The sequence below is a fragment of the Pteropus vampyrus genome, unplaced genomic scaffold, assembly GCF_000151845.1.
Source record: "Pteropus vampyrus isolate Shadow unplaced genomic scaffold, Pvam_2.0 Scaffold116, whole genome shotgun sequence".
NCBI classification, from domain to species: Eukaryota; Metazoa; Chordata; class Mammalia; order Chiroptera; family Pteropodidae; genus Pteropus; species Pteropus vampyrus.
The window spans coordinates 2,286,377-2,305,605 of NW_011888897.1; the positions used below are offsets into that span (position 1 = coordinate 2,286,377).

Here is a 19,229-nt window from a genome sequence, read left to right on the forward strand (position 1 = left end):
AATACCCAAAGAGTCAGGGTGTGGAGTCTGACTCAAAGGGACAGATAGAAAAGTGGCAGTATGTCTATTGTAACAAAATGGGCCCTGGGATTGAAATCAGAAGTCTGGAGTTTCTGCTGGTTCTGCAGGGAACATGTTGTGTGTGTCTCTGGGCCTCAGTTTTCTCAATTATAAAATGAGAGGGTACAGGAGATTAGGGTCAGTTTGGATCGATGTACAGAATATATGGGGAAAGGGTGTGGGAATGTACTCGTAATATCTGATGGAGATATCTGTAATTCAGAAAGCATTTTGACAGATACGACCTCATTAATACCCGTCACATCACTTTCCCGTGTTGGTGGGCTAGGCATCATTCCTGTCATCTAATAATGGGGAGCCTAGGCCCAGCGGAGGTGTCCCGCTTGAGGTCCCACCATTGTTCGATGGCGGAGCCAGGATCGGCAGCGGAAGAACCCAGCCAGGCACAGACTGAGGTTTGGATTAGAGGGGTAAATTTCCAAGAAAGTGAGAGATTGGAACATCGGGGAGAGCTCTGAGAAAAAGGTTAGAGTTATTAAGAAACACTGGGTATTTGTCATGTATCAGACACTCACCTGTCCTGTTTCAATAAATACTTACAGCAACCACTTGAGATAGGTTCTCTCCATTTTGCAAATTGCAGAACAGGCTGAGAGAGTTTAGGTTGTTTGTCCAAGACCACCCAGCTAAAATGTAAAGGATTCTGAACTAGAACCCAGTGAATTTAACTCCAAAGCTGTGGGTCTTTCTTTTGCTGTTCATTTGAGAAAGGCCAGGTGATGGGGGTGAGGGTGAAGGGGACTTGTTGCCCCTTGGTGTTTGGTTGGGAGTGCTCAGATTGGTGGGTCAGGGGCACAAGGCAGGTGGATCCAAAACTCCGGACTGACTGCTCTACAAAGGGTTAACTTTGCCCCCTCCTCCGGCCTCCTCCCTCCTCCTCCCTCCACCTACTGCCTCCTCCCCCGAGCTCTTCCTGTGCCGCTGTTGCGACACCCTTCTGCCTCTCTCCCTTCCCCTCCCACCTCCTCTTTCCTCCTCTGCTTTAATTTTCTCGGAGTTTTGTGGACTCAGGCTTCGGTTCTGGCCTTCGGGATTTGAGGCCTCTGGGACCAGGCCGTGATCTCCATTCCAATCTCAGTCCTCAACTCCTCTAACCAAGGCCCAGGCTCCACTTGGGACCTCCCGACCCGCTCAATCTGGGACTCTGCCTGCTGCCGTCACTGCCGCCACTGCCTGAGCCCTCATGGGGGAGTGAGAGGCCACAGCTGGCCAGACATGGGCCTCCCCACCGTGCCTGGCTTGCTGCTGCCACTGGTGAGACCAGGGTCGAAGGGCGGAGTGGGCTGGTGGGCGACGGGCACCGCTGGCTGTCAGGAATGGACCCTTGCCAGGAGAGGACCGTGGCCTGACCTCAAACTCTGCCAGAAGCCTAGGTTTCCCTTTTCCTCCGCCCGCCCCGAGTCAAAGGCAAGGGGGACGTTTGAAAGGCAGGAAGGGAAAGGAGCACGGACCCCTGATAGCCAAGGAAGTTTGCTGGGGCGAAGGGGTGTCTGGAAGGTGGCGGCAGGTGGTGGCCGAAGGTGGAGAAGGTTTGGTAGGGAAAGGAAAGACGTGGGAGAAAGAAGCTTAGTCTTAGAGTCCGGTTGGTTCAGAACTCTGTCCCTCTGGCCAGTCGGCTAGCCCGGGGCCGCATTGGACTGGGGAGAGAGGAGGCTGCCAGTGTGCCCCGCCTGAGCGAACCCTGCCAGAGGGCAGGAGTTGGACAGCAGTTAAGTGGGGAAACAGTCTGGGAGAGGAGGTGGGTTGGGGGTGTAAGTTGGGGGTGCCATGTTGTGGAGGGTATTTGGGACTCTAGCGGACAAGGGGACAGGGACAGGGCGGCCCTGCGGAAAGCATTCCCAGTGCTCTCCCCTGCCCGGCTCAGGTCTTCCACTTCGGGGCATTCTTCAACCTTTGCCTCTGGCTCAGCTTCTAGGCAGGTGGCCTCTGTTGGACTGACCCTCTCTCAGTAGCTAACACCAACTCCACCTGGACAGTGTCCCTATGTCTGCCTTCCAGGTTATCCCCACAGCCCTAGACAACAATTCCTTGGTTTCTTCTACAGCTCAGTTTGGGGAAGTTGATAGAAAGCTGTTTTCGTCACTGGAAAATGTCCCTTTCTCTTGCTTCAGCTTTGTGTCAAAGTACCCTTGATCTCCCTCCCTGTCCTGAAGCCATCCTGTGCAGATGCCCTGAGCCCCTCAGCACCTAGCCAGGTGCACTACCCACCCTGTGTTGGCCAGTTTCTTCTCAGGCACTGGCTCCCCTGTTGTTCCCCCACCTCTTCTCTCTTTGGGGTGTTATACTTTCTTACCCATAAGTCTCCTCAGACGTCTCCGAGTCTCCTTTTGAAACCATTTCTCTCTAGTTCCCACCTTCTCCCTCTCTTCTGTGCTCTACCCCACATTTCTAGACCACAATTCCCCATGGAGCAACCCTCTCTATCCTGGTCTCACTATTCTGGTTCTTCCACCTCCTGTCTCCCCAGACCCATGTCTCTTCCCTCCCCCCAGTCCAGCTGCCCTGCCATCCTCTCTTCTCTCTTTGGGAGTAGATCACCTGGATTCAAATCCTGGCTCCCTCGCGTAGTAGCTGCCTGAACTTGAGCAGGTTATGTAAACCCTCCATACCTTAGTTTCTTATCTCTAAAATGAACATAATAGTCACTACCTCCTATTGTTTTTATCTCCACATAAAGTTGTTTTAAAGATTAAACAGATTTATATATATGAAGTATTCAATTTATTAAGTGCCTGTTCTGTGCTAGATACAGTTTTGGGGGCTGGGATTACAGCAGTGAACGAAATCGCTGCCCGTATGGAGTCTACATTCTAGTAGAGGAATACGATATAGCAAAAAGAAAGCACTTCAATAGATGTTAGCTTTTATGTTGTTAGTGTTAGTACCATTAGTAGTAATCACTGTGTTTGGAAAACAGAAGGTATTGTAGCCTGAACAGGTAAAGGGAAGTGCCTGGGGGCTGGGGCTGATCCGCCCCAGTTAGGGGTTTGACTACTAGGGACACAAGCTCAGTCTGGAGCTGGAGGGAAAACTGGAGGTGTGCAAGGTCTGGATAAGGCTGGCCATGAGCTTTCCAATTGCTCACCGTTCAATGGGCAATTCAGAGCACACAATGTGTATGCATGTGTGAATGGGTATGGAGTGGAAGAATGCAAGACAGAGTGTGTTAAAAAAAACGGGACTTTGCTGCTCTCAAAAAGCTTATAGTATAGGAGCTAAAACAGCTCCCAGCAAAAAATGAATTCAGAGAATAGTGGAGGAAAATCTCCACAAAAGCCTTGTGATGTGGTGCCCAGCTGCCTTTTCTTGCTTAGCAAATCTCAACGCTAGTGACCATGCTCTCGTACTGCTCCCTGCACAAATTGCAGAGCCTACAATGACTGTTTGACCCAGCGGAGAACTCACGAGAGCATGAATGGTGTATTTTATCTCTGTCTCCCTGGCAGCCAGACCAGACTGCTCAACTATTTGTTGAATGAATAAAAGAACAAAATATTGGTCAGATGGGATGAGAGAGGGAAAGCCTCGTAGAAAGTGGATTTGGAGCTGAAATTTGAAGTCATCGAATGGCAGAGTGGCTAGAAAGAAGGGAGATTGGTATTGGTTTGAGGGAGAGCGGAGGAGTGGAGAGACAGGGTTTTGTATTGGGTTTGGTGGTGGCCGGAAGAAGAATACCTTAGCCAAAGTGGAAGGGCCATGTCAAGGAACAAGAAGAATTGAGGATGAGAAAATTAGAGGGAGTGGAGGAGGGGATGAGGACAGAATTTGAATGTGGTCCTAACGAGAGGAATTCATTCATTCGTTCGTTTATTCGTTCAGAAACGGTTCTCTGAGGGCCCACTGCATTTGAGGAATGTGTTCAGAATAGCAATGAGGTATCTTTGCAAGGACTCATTCAAGAAATTGGCGATCCGTTGAAACAATGTTCAGGTCAGGCCCAGGGGAGGAAGATTCCCACACATGCAGGTGCACGTTGAAGCCTGAACGCAGATAAGAAAGTCTGTAGGATGGGTTGGAGCAGGAAAGGGGCTGGGGAATCTGCTGGAAGACAGTTGCAATAATCCAGATGTGAGGCAACCCATGGACATGGAGCGAACCTGGAGATCACAGAGGAAGGACTGGCAAGAGGAACTGAGACTGGATGGCAGTAGGGACGGAGGAGGGGCCCTGAGGAAAGAAAGGTGGCAAATGTCTTGGCATTGGTGCGAAGTTGGTGGTGTAACATTTGTATAGGCCAAGAGATTGATGAATTTAGTTTGGATGGTGTTAAGGGTCCAGGGAATAGCCAAGTGAAGTATGTGTCTAACAGGCTAGAGCAGAGGTGTTCAAACTCTTATTTGCCTTCCTATCGTTTGTTGGTGCTGCTTTTACTTACTGGTGACTCTCACAGGGAGAGGAACACTTGTCACAATCGGCACTGAGGGTGTTCATGTGTCTGCATGTGTGTGGGATGGAGGGGGCCAGTCCTTTGAGAACTCTCCCGTGGACATAAATAAATTCCTATAGCGGGGGTGGGGCGGGGGACACTAACTCCCTACTTCCCTCTTTGGGAATCACTGGCTTTACCTGTAGTGGAAGACAGATCAGCCATTAGATCAACCCATGAATCCATGTTTATTTTGCTCCCCCCAGTTCTGAGTGCTGGGAAGATACCCAAGATGACAGGATACTATCTCTGACCAAGACACTCTTTCTGAACTCATATAGAGAGTTTATGGTCTATTGGGGAGATCATATCTACTCACCCAAGATAATTACATTATGATAACAGCCCAGAGTAGATATAGTTAATTCATGCTGTTAAAGCTCACAGGGGGCTGAGCATCTAATGAGCTCGGGTGGGAGAAGTGTCCTTGATGGAGGAGGAGCTGCCATGAGCTCCCTAAAGATTTTGACACTAAATGAACACATTTCAATTTAATGGGCACACTCGTGGGGGAAGGGAACAGCTAAGCTGTCCCGGGAGGTGGCTGGGTCAGAGTTAGACCGCAGGGTCGCTTTCTACCCCACGCAGCAGCCCCAGCACAGGAAGTCACACTTTAAAGCCTCCCCAGGCGGAAGCTGTGGGGGAGTTGGAGGGGTGCTGGGCCACCCCCTCAACTGTCTCTCCACAGGCACCCCCAGCTTCCTGCCCGTCCTCTGCTCCAAGTGACAGGCACTCTGGGTGCTCAGAGCTCACCATCTGTTTTTGCTGTTTTGCTGCAAGGTGCAGCTGCTAAGGACGGTGCTCGCTGGAGCCAACCAGTGCCAACAAATAGTGCCCACTGCTGGGGGCCCCGACAGACCCGGGCAACAGTGCTGATTGTCTCACGTCCCTTCTGGCTTGCTTCCTTGCTCTTGGAAGTGGGTGTTCAGGCCTCTGGAGTTTTTCCTGTGCTGCCAGTGGGCTTGGGGGTGAGGCTGAGGAGTCTCAGAAGTGGCCTTATTTCCTAAGGATTGTCTGGGACCCCAGGGAAGTCCCCAAACCCAACCTAACTGGCCAGAACCAGAGTGGGAGGAGGGCAACCTTGGTCTGCTTCCTCCTGGAACTGGGGATGAGAACCCAGGGATCTGGTTTATCTACTGGGGGGAGGTTGAACAGGGAGGAGGAGCCAGGATGGGGTCTAGTCTGAAGGAAGGATGCTGAGAGGCTGGAAGGAACTGTGTGGCCCTCAGGGAGGGGTGGGTAATGACTTGATGGGAGGAAGCCAGGGGTCGTGGGAGACTTCCCTTTGGGATGGAATGGGAGAGGGAGCCATTTCCCGAAAAATGTGGGCCCAGTGGGACTGGAGTCCATTGCCTGGCTTTGAGGAGGAGGGGAGGAAAGAAGGATTGGAGGGAGAGACTGGCCCACAGGACGAAGGGAGCAGAGGGGATCCCAACTGTTGGCTGGTCCCTTCAGTCTTTATGCTGACTCATGATCCTCGAATTGCTGGGGAAGCTGCTAGTTCCCTCTCCCCTCCCCCAGATCCTCTCCCTCCCTCTGGCCTGAGTCACTGGGCGGAGCTGCTGGGAAAAGATTTCCCTTTCCCGGATCTAATTTAACTCCCAAAGTGCTGGAGAGGGAGGGGACACGTGGCCTGAGAAAGCCTCTTTCCCTCCCTCCCTCCTGGGAAGTTTATTTCTTATAGGCCAGAGATCTCTGGTCCCGGAACTGGAGACCCCCCAGTTCTTCCTGACTCTGTCTCTGCTGGTTGGCTTTGCTCCCAGCCCCGCTGGATAGAATTCCTAGTGCCCGTGACCTGAGATGCTGTGAGCTCTTCTTCGGGGAAAGCTCTTCTCTCAGGATCGGGAAATTCTTCCCATAACCACCCCAAACTCTTCCTGTTGCCACGGAAGCCCCAGTCCTGTTCTCAGGAGAGACGGCACAGTGCCAGAGTGGGCCAGGGAAGGCTGCTGCCCTCCGAGTAGAGGGGTGTGCTCCTGCAGGGGTTGCTGCTGTGTTTCTGAGTGTGGCTTCCCCTGTTTGTGTCTAAGGCCTGGGCTTCTGGGCTGCTGCAGCATCTCCCAGTGGGTGACTCAGGTGTGACCTGGTGTGACCTGCCTACCTGCCTGCTGGGATGTGAGGCCATTGAGGCTGCAAGGTTGGCTACTGGGCCTTTGTGTCCTGGGCTGGGGATTTTGCGATCTGATTTAGTCTGTTGCTCCTCAATGTTTAACATACTTTGAGGACATCCTTTTATTTTTACCTCTCTTATAGCAGAGAAAAAGAAAAATCAAGGCCTTGGGAAAAGCCAGCAAGAAACTGGTCAAAAAAGCAAAGAGCAAAGTCTAGATTGGAGCTCAACACCGACTCCTGGCTTTGCTGTCCAGGCACATAAGCCAGAACTGGGCAAGTGACTCAGCTGCTGTGGGCTTAGCCTGAGGCTGTAAAACATGCCTTCCAGAATGCCCCAATGTGCAAAGACCATCCGGACTCCCCGCAGGCCCTCAGCTCCTGACTTAATGGTCACTTGAGTTGGATTACTAGCCTCTGGCTAGCTCTAATTGCATGTAATATACATGCCTTTGCCCACTCCTGCCCTCATGGAAACTTTGTCACCTGCCTACCCCTTCCCTGACCCCGAACTTTCCCTTTTATTTCCCTCTCCGTTTTCCCTGGCCAGCCTGGGGCATTTGTGCAGATTTAGTGGTGGAATGGGGTGAAGCCTGGAGTCCGAGGGTGGGATCCTGAGTGAGGTTTTGAAACAAATTTATAAAGAAACTTCTTTTGATTTTGCACTAGGAACGGTGCCCGTGGGAACATCACTCACCTTCACTCCAATGTGATTTTATAAAGAAACTTTTTACTGGATAATGTAATTCAAGAACAATTGCACAGATCCCAATTGTTCACCTTTGTGAATGTTCACAAAGTTAATGCACTGGGCACACAGCACTCAGACGGAGAAACAGCACCCCAATCTTTAGGGTTGCTTGTTGGGAAGGATCAGAACTGAGGTCACCTACCAGCTCCGAATCAAAATTCCTTGAACATCTGCCCTGTGTCCAACACTATTAGCTGCTATGGGGGAAATAAGGATAAAATACAGCCAGGCTGGGGTCTAACCAGCCTTGAGTTGGAGGGACACAGGACATTATTAGCACATAGGACGACTGGAGAACAGTTAAGTACTAGATCGCATGATGCCAACTGTCCAAACTTAGATCTGATAGGCTCTCCTCTACTGATTCTTCCCCAGGTGCTCCTGGTTCTGTTGGAAATATACCCCTTAGGGGTTACTGGACTGGTCCCTCGCCTCAGGGACCGGGAGAAGAGAGACAGCCTTTGTCCCCAGGGAAAATACAACCACCCTCAAAATGAATCCATTTGCTGTACGAAGTGCCACAAAGGTAGGAGGAAATGGTAACAGTGAGTCTCGTCGGTTACGGGCCCTGCTACTTCTTTTGCTTTTTCCAGATGTCCTAGAACCTGGAGTCCTTGTCCCCAAGTCTCCTAACTTAGCTGCTTCTCCTGGGCTGGATTTTCTGCCTCTTTCTGCCCCTAGAGACTCAGAGAGGTAGCCCAGGCTGCTCTCCCTCGCATGGGGCTCTTTCCTTGAGCTCTTGGCTGCAGCTTAACCCAGAAACCTCCATCACAGGGACCTACCTATACAATGACTGTCCAGACCTGGGGATGGACACGGACTGCAGGGAGTGTGAAAACGGCACCTTTATTGCTTCTGAGAACTACCTCAGACAATGCTTTAGCTGCTCGAAATGCCGAAAAGGTGAGTCCGAGGAGAGGGCAAGGGCTCTAAACAGGATGTGTCAGGGTGGGCACTGAGAGGGGCGTGTGCGCCTGTCCATCTGCGAGGGTATGCAAATCTGTGTTGCGTGTGGGCAGGAATGCACGTACGTATGTGATAGACTGCATGAGTGTGAGTGTGTGTTACAGAGAGAGGCTCAGACCCCATCTCTTTCCATCACCAGAAATGGACCAGGTGGAGATTTCTCCTTGCACAGTGGACCGGGACACTGTATGTGGCTGCAAGAAGAACCAGTACCGGAAATATTGGAGCGACAGTCTTTTTCAGTGCCTGGACTGCAGCCTCTGCCCCAATGGCACGGTGCACATCCAGTGTGAGCGTGGCTCTCCCCACCCCAGCCCCCTTCTCAGTGCGGGGTGGGCCCTGTCCTAGGAGGAGGGTCTCCACCTTTCTGCCCCGCTGCCCCGCGAGGCAGCACTTCCTATCCTTCCCATTCCTGCAGTCTGTGGGAACGCCTCCACTCCGGCCGTCTATCCCCCCCTCCCCTTTGGTCCCCAGGGGGCAGGGTGGTCTCCTTTAGTTGTGCTGCCTCTCTCCCCACAGGCAAGGAGAGACAGGACACCATATGCAACTGCCACGCAGGGTTCTTTCTAAGAGATAACAAGTGTGTGTCCTGTGTTAAGTGAGTATCTCTGCCAGGATCGGGGGCATGGGGTGTGATGGGGTGGCTGTGGGGAGAGCCACCAGCAGGTCGAGGGAAGCACTCCAGGTACTCTGGCTCCTACTAGCTGCTCGAGTGGAAGACAACACCACCAGATCATCTGTCTCTTTTCCCCTCAACTTGTTTGTTAAATATCAAATCTTAAGAAGTCTTTGGGTATAGAGGCACATACTCCAGGGACTTATAGTTCTTCTAACTCAAACATTCAGATTTTTTTTTTTTTAATTGAAATTCTTAGTTGATAATAGGGTCTACTACTGTTTCTAGGACACACACTCTTATATCTCCGAAATCAGACTGCATCTTACAATTGATGATGTATCACGGTTTAATTGGCAGGTGTGTGTGGTACGTAAATAATGGCGCCTCTTATTACTGATAGCATTTTAAGTTTGATGCAATATGGTATTTCTTCCCCAGTCCCTTTGACTCGGCCTCCTCTCTCCTGGCTCCACAGAGGCTGTTCTTGCATACTTGCTTACAAAGAAGAAACTCTGAGGGCTCTAAATTTGAACTGACCTGGATTTAAATCTCAGCCTAGTCACTTACTCGCTATGTGACTTCGGGCAAGTGACTTAACATCTCTGAGCCTTAGTATTCTTATCTTTAAGGACAATGACATCTTCTTGACGAAGTTGTTAAGAATCACAAAAAATAGGCACAAAGTATCTGACAAGAAAGTAGTTTCTTTTTCCCACTGTTTTATTTCTTCTCCTTGAAAGAGCTTTTACACCCAAACCATGTAGTTCTCATCATGAGCTTGTGAGGTGGGCAAAAGGACCTCTTCCTGTTTTCAGAGTCCTGCTGAGAACTCACCTCAAGTTCCTCCTAGGCCTCCCGCGTAGTTCTCGTCACTCCACACTGCCCAGTGACAGCTCCCAACATGGAAAGATGTGCTTATTCTAGAGTGCTTTCTGGAGCCCCCCAGCAATACGTATTTTTAACATTTTCACATGCACGCTTGACCTCTGTTTCAAAGTCAGGTATTGTCAGTAGCAGTGTCGTCTTGAGAAAAAGCCCTTTAACTTCTCTTTGCTACAGGATTCTCATCGGATAAAATAACAATTTAATGACAGCTACCATTCGTTGAACACTTACTGTATGTCAGGCATAATTCTTTCTCTTAATCCTCAATCCTGACAGGTGGGTAGGATTCCTGTTTTCCTCATGAGGAAACTAAGGCATACAAGTTATAGGATTTCCTTGGAGTCACACTACTAGTCGGTGACTGGGCTGAAATTTATATCCTGACCCTGTTTTAACTCTTCTTCTACACAGCCTCTTCAAGATCAGTTCTGGTTCTAAATGAAAGAGTCTGTGATTAATTTGTGTTTCATTCCATTGCATCAATTCTCAGGATAGGATAATTTCCATTACATATCAAGAGATAGTTAAAATATTTGTAAAGCATAGAATTTCTACCACTTTTTTTTTCTTTGAACCTGTATTCCTCCTACGTTAAGGCCCCTATTTACCTGTGCTATCGCTTCTTTTAGCTGTCAGGAAAACACAGAGTGCACGAAGTTGTGCCTACCCACATCTGCAACTGTTAAGGACCCTCAGGACACAGGTGAGGAGAAATAACCTGATGCCCACCTGCGCCCTCCTAACCTTGCCCCGCACCCACCCATCTGGCCCTGCTACCTCCTGTAGCCCTCTCCTCTGACACAATCTGCTTTTCCTCCAGGCACCACAGTGCTGTTGCCCCTGGTGATCTTTTTTGGTCTCTGCTTTTTATCCCTCCTCTTCATGGCTTTAATATGCCGCTTCCAACGGTGGAAGCCCAAGCTCCACTCCATTGGTGAGTGGGGCCTCGGGGAGGGACAAAGGGTGCTGGTGGGGGTGTGGCAGGAGGCTGGGAGGTAAGACGCACCAGCATAGAGGGCAATGAGGAATACATCTCCGCAGTCCCCTTAGTTCCCTGCGCCCTGGATGGCTGGTGAGAGGTCATTCTGCATCAGTAGTTCTCTCATCCCTGGGGCCACACAGGCCCTGAAGCATGTCACCACAAATCCCCAGAGGGCCGGTCCCAGCACGGGCGCCAGGGCTGAGAGAGGAAGTCAAATTTGTGACGTTTTGTTTCTTTTTCTTTAGTTTGTGGGAAATCGACACCTGTAAAAGAGGTAAGAAGCAACCAAGGACCTACCCCCAATCTTCCCTGACTGTCCATTATAATCTTGTAAGACCCAAATTACCTGGAATCACCCTTGATCTCGGGCTCCCCTAATTCCCTCTAGTCCAAACACCATCCAGAATAAAGAAGGCTGGATGTTTTTCCTCTCCCCACTAATGCTGCGCCTTCTCTCTTTCAGGGGGACCCTCAGCCGCTGACCCCAGCCCCAGGCTTCAGCCACACCATGGGCTTCAGTCCCATTCCGGGGTTCAGTCCCATCCCCAACTCCGCCTTCACTCCCAGTTCCGCCTTCACCCCCAGTTCCGCCTTCACCCCTGGTGGCTGGTCCAAGTGCCCGGCTGAATCACCCCCCAGAGAGATGGCTCCATCCTACCATGGGGCTGACCCCCTTCTCAAAGCGGCTCCAGTCTCCACCCCCATCCCCACCCCTCTTCAGAAGCCGCAGGAGAGCGCCCACACACGGCGCCCAGACGGTGAGCACCTGGAGGGGAATCCGGGCCGCGGGGTACAGGTGGGCGGGGCTCCTAGAGGGCGCGTGCCCGTGGAGCTGGGCGGGGAGCCGCAGCTACAGGCTCACTGCCCGCTTCCTTGCAGCGGACCCCGCAACGCTGTACGCGGTCGTGGACGGCGTGCCCCCGTCGCGCTGGAAGGAGTTCGTGAGGCGGCTGGGGCTGAGTGAGCACGAGATCGAGCGGCTGGAGCTGCAGAACGGGCGCTGCCTGCGCGAGGCGCACTACAGCATGCTGGCGGCCTGGCGGCAGCGCACGCCACGCCACGAGGCCACGCTGGAGCTGCTGGGCCTTGTACTCCGCGACATGGACCTGCTAGGCTGCCTGGAGGACATCGAAGAGGCGCTGCGTAGCTCCGCCTCCCTCATGCCCGCCCTCTGCGAGCCCCGATGAGGCCACGCCCCCGAGGTGGGAGAGGCTGTCCTGAGGACAGCCGCCTCCTGCTTCTGGGCTCCCAAGGACTTTGCAAGATGCCCTCTAGATCCCCTTTTTTGTGGAGAGGAGGGGTCTTGGAGGGGCAGGCGTGAGCTGGCAGCCCCTTACTTGGTGCTACTCCCTCAGTGTACATAGCTTTTCTCAGCTGTCTGAGCACTGGGAGCGTCAGCTGTGTGTGTGTGTGTGTGTGTGTGTGTGTGTGTGTGTGTGTGTGTGTGAGAGAGAGAGAGAGAGAGAGAGAGAGAGAGAGAGAGAGAGAGAGAGAGAGAGAGAAAACATACAGATATAGAGAGATGTGGTGTGTGTGGTTGTGGGAGAGGCTGAGTGTGCCAGGAGCCCAAGTTGGCGGTTGTGATAAGGAGTACCAGGCCACATTGCCTATTTGGGGCCTGGAGGACCCAACAAGGCTGCTTAGGAGACCCTAGTTGGTCCCTGAGCCTTTTTCACAGTAGATAAGCAATCTTTGTATCAATTATTTTACACTAATAGAAACTTGGCACCCCTTTGCCCCCTATCTGGACAAGCGCAGAGTAAGCTGAACTGTCCCAGGGCAGGGACAGTACAGAACAATGGGGCCTCCAGCCGGAGCTGTGGACTTCTGTAAATACACTAAAACTGGAAAAGTAAAGCTCTGCTCCTGGAGGGAGTGTTCTTTCTGAGTAATGGGCGGGAGCCTGGGACAGAGACCTGGATCCTGATGGGTGGGGTGGGAGAAGCCCTGAGCTAGGGCCAGATACCCCACCGCCATGACGCCAGCTGACAGGAGTAGCCTGTGTTCACTCGGTTACTCACCCCCACCCCAGGTTTTTCCCACCCTCACCTAGCGCTGACGGGGCAGTCATTTTTATGCACAACTTTTATGTGGGGCTCAGGTGTCTATGGAACATAAATGTACAGCTCTTGATCCCCAGAGTTTTTAGAGCAGGAAGCATGAGGGTGCCTGGGCCAGGCTTCCTGGTGGGGAGTGTGGACCTTGAGGTAGAGTCCAAGGGTGGAGGTGGTGACCAGCACTCTTGTGGAGAGATTTCCTGAAGGAGCAACGGCAAAGGTCCCAAGGGTTCCTCAAACCTCTCTGTAAAGAAAGGAGGTGGATGTTAGGTAAAGGCGGACGCGGGGTGAAGAGTGGGGCTAAGGGCCCTCCCCTGCCGTGGCCCCTGCTCTGTGCCTTCTTACACTGACCCCCCTCCCCACCGACCTCCTTGTCTGACACCCCTTCTCACTCCATACTAGCCTTCCCCTCTTCCTTCCCATGCCACCTTCCTTTCAGCACTTACGATGTGGACAGGGGAGTGTCCAGTTGTACAGTGTGGGGCCCACGCATCCTTTGCAGTTGGATCCGAGTCAGCTTCCGAGGCCTGTTGTCCCTAGGCTCCGGGATGCCCTCAATCCTTTGGCTGGCCAGCTCCTCCCGGATCTCTCTGAGCATGTCCTCAGCTCGGAGGGGGCGGGGAGAGGGGGTACGGCGGGGTCTCAGAAAGAGGAGCCCCTCTTCCTCATCCTCTGAAGATGCCCAGGAGCTTTCCCCAGCAGAGTCAGTGTGGGTTGGGGAGTGGGGGAGCTGCCCCCGAAGTTGGGCCCTGTGCAAGGTTTCCACCACCACGTTCCCTCCCACCGAGTTCCCATCTTCTTCCTCAGACCAGGTCGGTGGTTCTCCCCTGAGAAGACTGCTTCTTCTTCGGATAGCTTCTGGCAGTTCAGGGGCACTTCGGCGTTGGGGAGCTTGGGGGTCAGAAGGCTGGGGGCGCAAAGTAACATCTTGGAGGTCGAGGGTGGAGAAGGCGAGGCGGTAATTCCGCCGAAGGGCCCATGGGCGGAGACGGCGCAGTGGGGAATGGGACCCCCTGGGGGACACTGGGATCAGTGTGCCATAGCCAGAGTCTGAGGTATCTTCTGGTACCGAGGGAGCATCTTCATCTGTGTCTTCTGTCACTACCAGATGAGGGATGATGGTAGACAACTCTGGATTCCTACAAATAGCAAATGGTCCAAGTCAGATGCTAAGGGGTCAAGTTCAAGTCCAAGAAGTGTCCCTCCCTGTATCACTCCATTCAGAAATAGCCCCTCCAAACCTATTTCAGTATCACCTTTATACTGCACTGGCTTTTTCTCATCTCGCTGATTGAACTGTAAGCTCCTCTGAGACATTTTACCCACAGCACTTGGTCCGGCGCCTTGTATTAAGTAGGTGCTCTGGCCTTTTCTGTGGGGTTCTTGGGCTCCCCTGAAGTTATCCCCAGTGATGGATCTTTTTTCTTTTTCTCCTTAACCATACTGCTGAATAGCTGTGTTATTCAGGATGAACCTCCCGTGCTCTTTGGGGATTTGGACTAGCGGGTCCCTGCAGCTCCAACATTCTGCAAACCCTTACTGGCCTTCAGTCTCCATCTCTAGCCTGGGGAGCCTGCTCCTCTCAGGGAGTTCATGCCTCTTGTGTCTGTTTCCTTTAGCCTGTGCCAACTGTAGGCTAGCTAACCCCCTAGACTGTCTCAGGAGGCCCTTCACGTGGCTAATGCCAATCTGTTCTCCCACCTGGAGCCTGGGTTTCTCAATCTATTCCTAATTTCCCTGGATGCTGTCATGCCATTTCTCCCCCTTGTGGCTTCCTCTTCTCTCCCTCCTTGCCTGCAGCCTCCTTACTACAGGAGAGCTTGTGGCCCCTGTGGGTGTTACCTCTCCTCCGTGTTCTTCTGAGAGCCCTCTGAGGAAGGCGTGGAGGGCCTGGTGCCCTGGCACTCCTGGTCCTGGTCCCGGTCCCTGTAGAGGGCCAGGAGCTCCCTCTTCTGTTGGACATACTCCTCTGCCTTCAGCTTTTGAAGGGTAACCTGGGGTGGGGATACTTTCATTAAGACCCTCAATTATTGAGCACTTGCTGTATGCCAGGCACAAGGCTAAGTGCTTTACATACAATAATTATCACCTTTAATCTTCACAACAACCTGATGAGGCAGATATTTTTACTCTTACTTTACTACTGAGAAAGGAGACTGAGGTTAGTACCTGCCAAGGTCATGCAGTAAGAAAGTGGGATAGAACCAGGATTTGAACTTTTTAGCTGGCCCTGGGTGGGCAGGGGTAGGTGGGCTGAGCACAAGGCCCCTTCTCCTACCTTCCTGCTTCTCTTGCCCCCTTGGCAAGCCTTCTATCCAGTCTGTCCCCTCCTTCAGGAAGCCCTCCCTGATTGCTGGTGATGCTGGTATAAGTGCTGGGCCCTCAGGTTACTCTTCCTCCTGCCACCAGAGTGGTCAGGGGTAGGCTTTGTCCTGGACTGAGGACTCTGCTGTCCTTCAGAGATGAAAGCAGGATCATCTCAAGAGGGTTAGAGAAAGGATACATTATATTTTGTCTTCCTCCCTCAACATTTTCATACAGGTGCCATCAGAATAAAATAGTGATCAAGAAGTGGTTTACAGAGCACCTCCACATGCACGTGGTCATTTGAAACACACCATCGCCTGGCAGAGTTTACAGATGAGAAAACAGGACTTCAAGAGATGAAGGAACTTGCTCAAGGTGTCACAAGTAGAGAGAAGCAGAACTGGAACTGGACCCTTCCCATGAATCCTAGAATAGTAACTGCACTGTTTTCAAGGACAGCCTGAAAGGGCGCGGAGTTGCTAAAGGACAACGCTTGTGGGGGAGGCGGAGAGGGAGGGAAGGCAGCAGAACCCAGAGAGCTGAAGGTGGAGGCTTGGCAAAAGAGGGAGAGGTGGCTGCTGTGGGCGGCGCTGGTGTCGGAACCCACTGGATGGCCCTATCGTCGTTAAAATATTGAAATACTTTCATGCTGATAAGCAAAGGGCTGCTGTCTGAGCCTCCTGCCTCAGTTCCCCAGGATTACCCTGCTCCTCCCAAACACCTCCCAGCCCCCCGCAACTCCCCCTGAGATCTATCAGCTGGAAGGATAGCATCTGGCACAGCAGGGGACCTCTAGGACCCCCCTGAATGTTAAGTATTTTGAATATCTCCCTGCTTGAGGTGTATAAACCAGCAACTCTTGGGCATCTGGACCTTCCTAAAGCTTCTCCAGAAACAAAGAGTGGCTGGGCCAGCGCAAGAGATACATTAAAAAAATGGTGAGCAGGGATAGGAAAATGACATCGATGACATTGGCTTCTATTTCCAGTTCTCCTTGCCCTGGTTTTCCAGTCACTCGGTTTCCTGAGTGACAAAGCATTGCAAGGAATTTTAGCAGTCACCTAAGACTTGGTCTGTTAGCCGGAGCAAGGGATGATGGTGCCTGGGGGCAGGAAACTAGCACACTCGGGCCAGGCCCTGCGACCTCTCCCTGTCTCCAGACCTCACCTCAGCCGTGTGGAGTGTAGGGAGGAACCAGGACAAAGGAGGGTGGGAGGGGCCGTTCGTGGAACCTGGGGAGGGCTGGGGTAGCCCGCTGTCCTGCTGAGATGCTGGGCCCTTTTGCCCCACATGACCCAAGTTCAATTTTGTGTTTGGGATGTCCGGGATATGGATGGTGTGTAGGAGAAAAGGGGTGAAACATCCAGTGCCAGCGTCTGTAAGAAACATCCAGAGCCAGTGTCTGCACTTCCTGGCTGTGCCCCAGGAAGAATCAGGGAGGCAGGGACCTCAGGTATCAGGGCTGGGGCTTTTCGGTGTCTCCCTAGCCACCCCAGAGCCTCTCCAGCATCCCTGGGAGGGTTTTCTCAGCTTGGGCAAGAGGAGAGTCATATTGGGAAAGGAAGAGGAAATGGGTGCCCGAGCCAGAATGTGACAGCCCCACAAAGCCGGGAAAAGGAAGGGAGGGCTCCCCTCGGCACGACTCTTCTTCCTTTGCCTTGGTGGAGAACTGAAGCTCTGAGAGGAAATGCCTGCTCTCCCTACCCCCTCTGGGGCGGCTCCCAGATTCACCCGCTCTCCTTCCAAAGTCCACCAGATGCACTGGGCCTGCCCAGGCACCACTGACCACCCCTCTCATGATGACAATAACAGGCATTTATGGAGTGCTCATTAAGTGCTGGGCCTTGGGCCAAACAATTTACAAACATAATTCTCCTGTTTATCCTGCATGGCAGTTCCCATTATCACTGCAATTCCCCAGATGGGGACCGGGCTTAGAGAAATGAAGTAACTCCTGCAAAAACACTAGTAATGAGAGCTGGCCTCTGTGCCCTCAGATCTTGGCTCCTCCCCACTATTCATTTCTTGGCCTTCCTCTCTGACAGCTCTTTCTGTTCCTGTCACTGGTGCCTTTTCCTCTTCCCGGCCCCTAAATATGGGCATGTCCCAAGATCAGTCTCTCTTCCCTTGAGAAGCTCCTTTTCAATAAAAGCTTAAGCCCCCGTGGGTAAACGTGCTAGGAATAAATCTCCATCTACATATCTGTAAGGGGGAGGAAAAAAAAAAACTCATCTGACCCCTGGCGGTTGCTCTCACAGGGGCCCGATATTCATTCTACTGCTCTCTCAGTTTACGAAGACTGATGGTGATAGAGAGCAGGGTTCCCGAAGAATTCGGTCTGAGGTAATAGCAGGACGAACTAATTTCAAAGCTTTGTTCTTTGTTTTGCCAAGGGAGGCCAGGAGCTTGTGCACTGCTTGATTAGGTATTAAAGTGACCTCCTTTCCTCTTAGCCAGGAGTGAGACTATGGGGCCTAAATGATTTGCATGATAAAACATCAGCAATTTTTTAGTGGTCCCCTGGGGGTTCTAAAAGGAGAAGGTGAGGTGGGGGAAGTCCTCATGGGACTGGGAACCAGAGGAGGAGGAGAAAGCTCAGATGGTGGGGGTGGCAAAGAACAGAGGTTGTCTGTCAGTAAGGGCCCCCACTTGCTGTCCTGGGGAGGCTGGGGCTTGTTTCCAGTTATATCCTCTGTTCCCCTCTTACCCAGAATGGTGTCAGCTGCCAGCCAGGCCAGCCTTGTGGACACTATGGGCTGGGGAGAGTGGTGTAGAGAGAAGGCCCCTGCCATGTACAGGGAGGGATGATGAACAACAGGCTGAAGCAGGAGCTGGGGCAGATGGGAGACTATCTCACAATAAAAGCCATCCTCACTCCCCACCCCTGTCCCCTAGCTGGGGACTGCCACCATTTTGTTTAGGTATTCAAGGAAGTGGCAGGCCTGCGTGGCTGGAGGACACAGATCTTGAGGTTCAGTCTCTCATCCTTATTTCATTCTTCTTTGTTTTAATGGCAGAAACCTAGTATTTATTTTTTACTCTCCTAATTCAGAATTTTTAATACAGTATTGAAACAAACTAAGCTTTGGTTTTATTTTTCTCAAATAAGCTCTCTATATTATGATATGATATAATAGATATGACGGTGAGAAGAATGCTTAAAATTATTTAAAGAAAAACACTATGTTCATACATTCTCAAAAGTTTCAGAAGCCCTAATTACCTAATGTGCTGATGACAAATCATTATCTGGTCACTAAAACAAGCTCTATGAGAATCACTAATTTGATTTAAACTCTTTAAAAATAATGAAGTTGCATTCTTTAGAAATAGTCCACACTAAGATTTCTTTCCTTGTTCAAAATGCCTTTTCTCTTTTTTAGAACTGAGGCCTAATTGACAGAAAACATTATATTAGTTTCAGGTTACAAGGTAATGATTTAATATTTGTATATATTACTAAATGATCATCACAATAAATCTAGTTAACATCTGACACCATATAGTGTTACAATTTTTTTTTCTTACGATTAGAACTTTTAAGATTTCCTTTCTCAGCAACTACTTCCATAGTTCTTCCTTATTTCTCACCTAAACTCCAAGTCTGTGTTTCTATATTTCCACAAGCCCCTACGATATCTCCACTTGGCTACCTCCCACTGATGCTTTTCCAAAGTGATTCTGTTTACAACTAAATATTGCTACCTGAGGAAACAACCCGTCCCAGGAAACAACAACTAAACGAACAGGTTTCCCTTTCTAATCGTTTTATTTCTATCAGGGGTACCATTGCCAAAGCAGTCTTTCAAACAGGAACCTTGGGAAGGAAATCATCATTTGTCCTTACAGACATGGTACAGAACATTCACCTAGAGCCCGCACCATGCTACAAACCTAATCTGAATGACCTTTGAATCTTCCCTATGAGGCAAGGACTGTTAATATTTATATCCATTTGCAGATGAAGAAATGGAAGCTCAGGGAGGCCATATAACTTACTCAAGTTTACCCAGTTAGTAAGTGGTAAGAATGGTGTCTGAGCCTAG

General features: G+C 51.2%; 2 protein-coding genes across 2 annotated transcripts in view; one reads left to right on the top strand and one right to left on the bottom strand.

Moving 5' to 3' along the window:
• Positions 1-981: 981 nt before the first annotated feature.
• TNFRSF1A (TNF receptor superfamily member 1A) lies at positions 982-12,690 on the top strand. Its single transcript, XM_011365890.2, has 10 exons — positions 982-1,335; positions 7,743-7,893; positions 8,142-8,270; positions 8,473-8,622; positions 8,853-8,931; positions 10,467-10,540; positions 10,658-10,771; positions 11,065-11,093; positions 11,283-11,577; positions 11,699-12,690. Exons 1-10 carry the CDS (start codon positions 1,297-1,299, stop codon positions 12,004-12,006), a joined length of 1,368 nt encoding a protein of 455 aa, XP_011364192.1. The 5' UTR covers positions 982-1,296; the 3' UTR covers positions 12,007-12,690.
• A 381-nt stretch (positions 12,691-13,071) lies between these two features.
• PLEKHG6 (pleckstrin homology and RhoGEF domain containing G6) overlaps positions 13,072-19,229 on the bottom strand; it is a 15,627-nt gene continuing 9,469 nt past the window's right edge. The window contains exons 13-15 of the mRNA XM_011365892.2: positions 14,719-14,870; positions 13,323-14,015; positions 13,072-13,120 (exon numbers count right to left, since the gene is read on the bottom strand). Of these exons, the coding sequence (XP_011364194.2) occupies positions 13,111-13,120; positions 13,323-14,015; positions 14,719-14,870 (855 nt within the window). The 3' untranslated portion in view covers positions 13,072-13,110. The remainder of the gene's footprint in view (positions 13,121-13,322; positions 14,016-14,718; positions 14,871-19,229) is intronic.

What these genes read in the sequence shown, in the direction of transcription:
- TNFRSF1A (XM_011365890.2), top strand. Translation starts at nt 1,297, where the DNA reads ATGGGCCTCCCCACCGTGCCTGGCTTGCTGCTGCCACTG. An exon ending in CTGGCTTGCTGCTGCCACTG is followed by an intron (nt 1,336 to 7,742) that starts GTGAGACCAGGG and finishes ATTCTTCCCCAG; the next exon opens with GTGCTCCTGGTTCTGTTGGA. An exon ending in AATCGACACCTGTAAAAGAG is followed by an intron (nt 11,094 to 11,282) that starts GTAAGAAGCAAC and finishes TCTCTCTTTCAG; the next exon opens with GGGGACCCTCAGCCGCTGAC.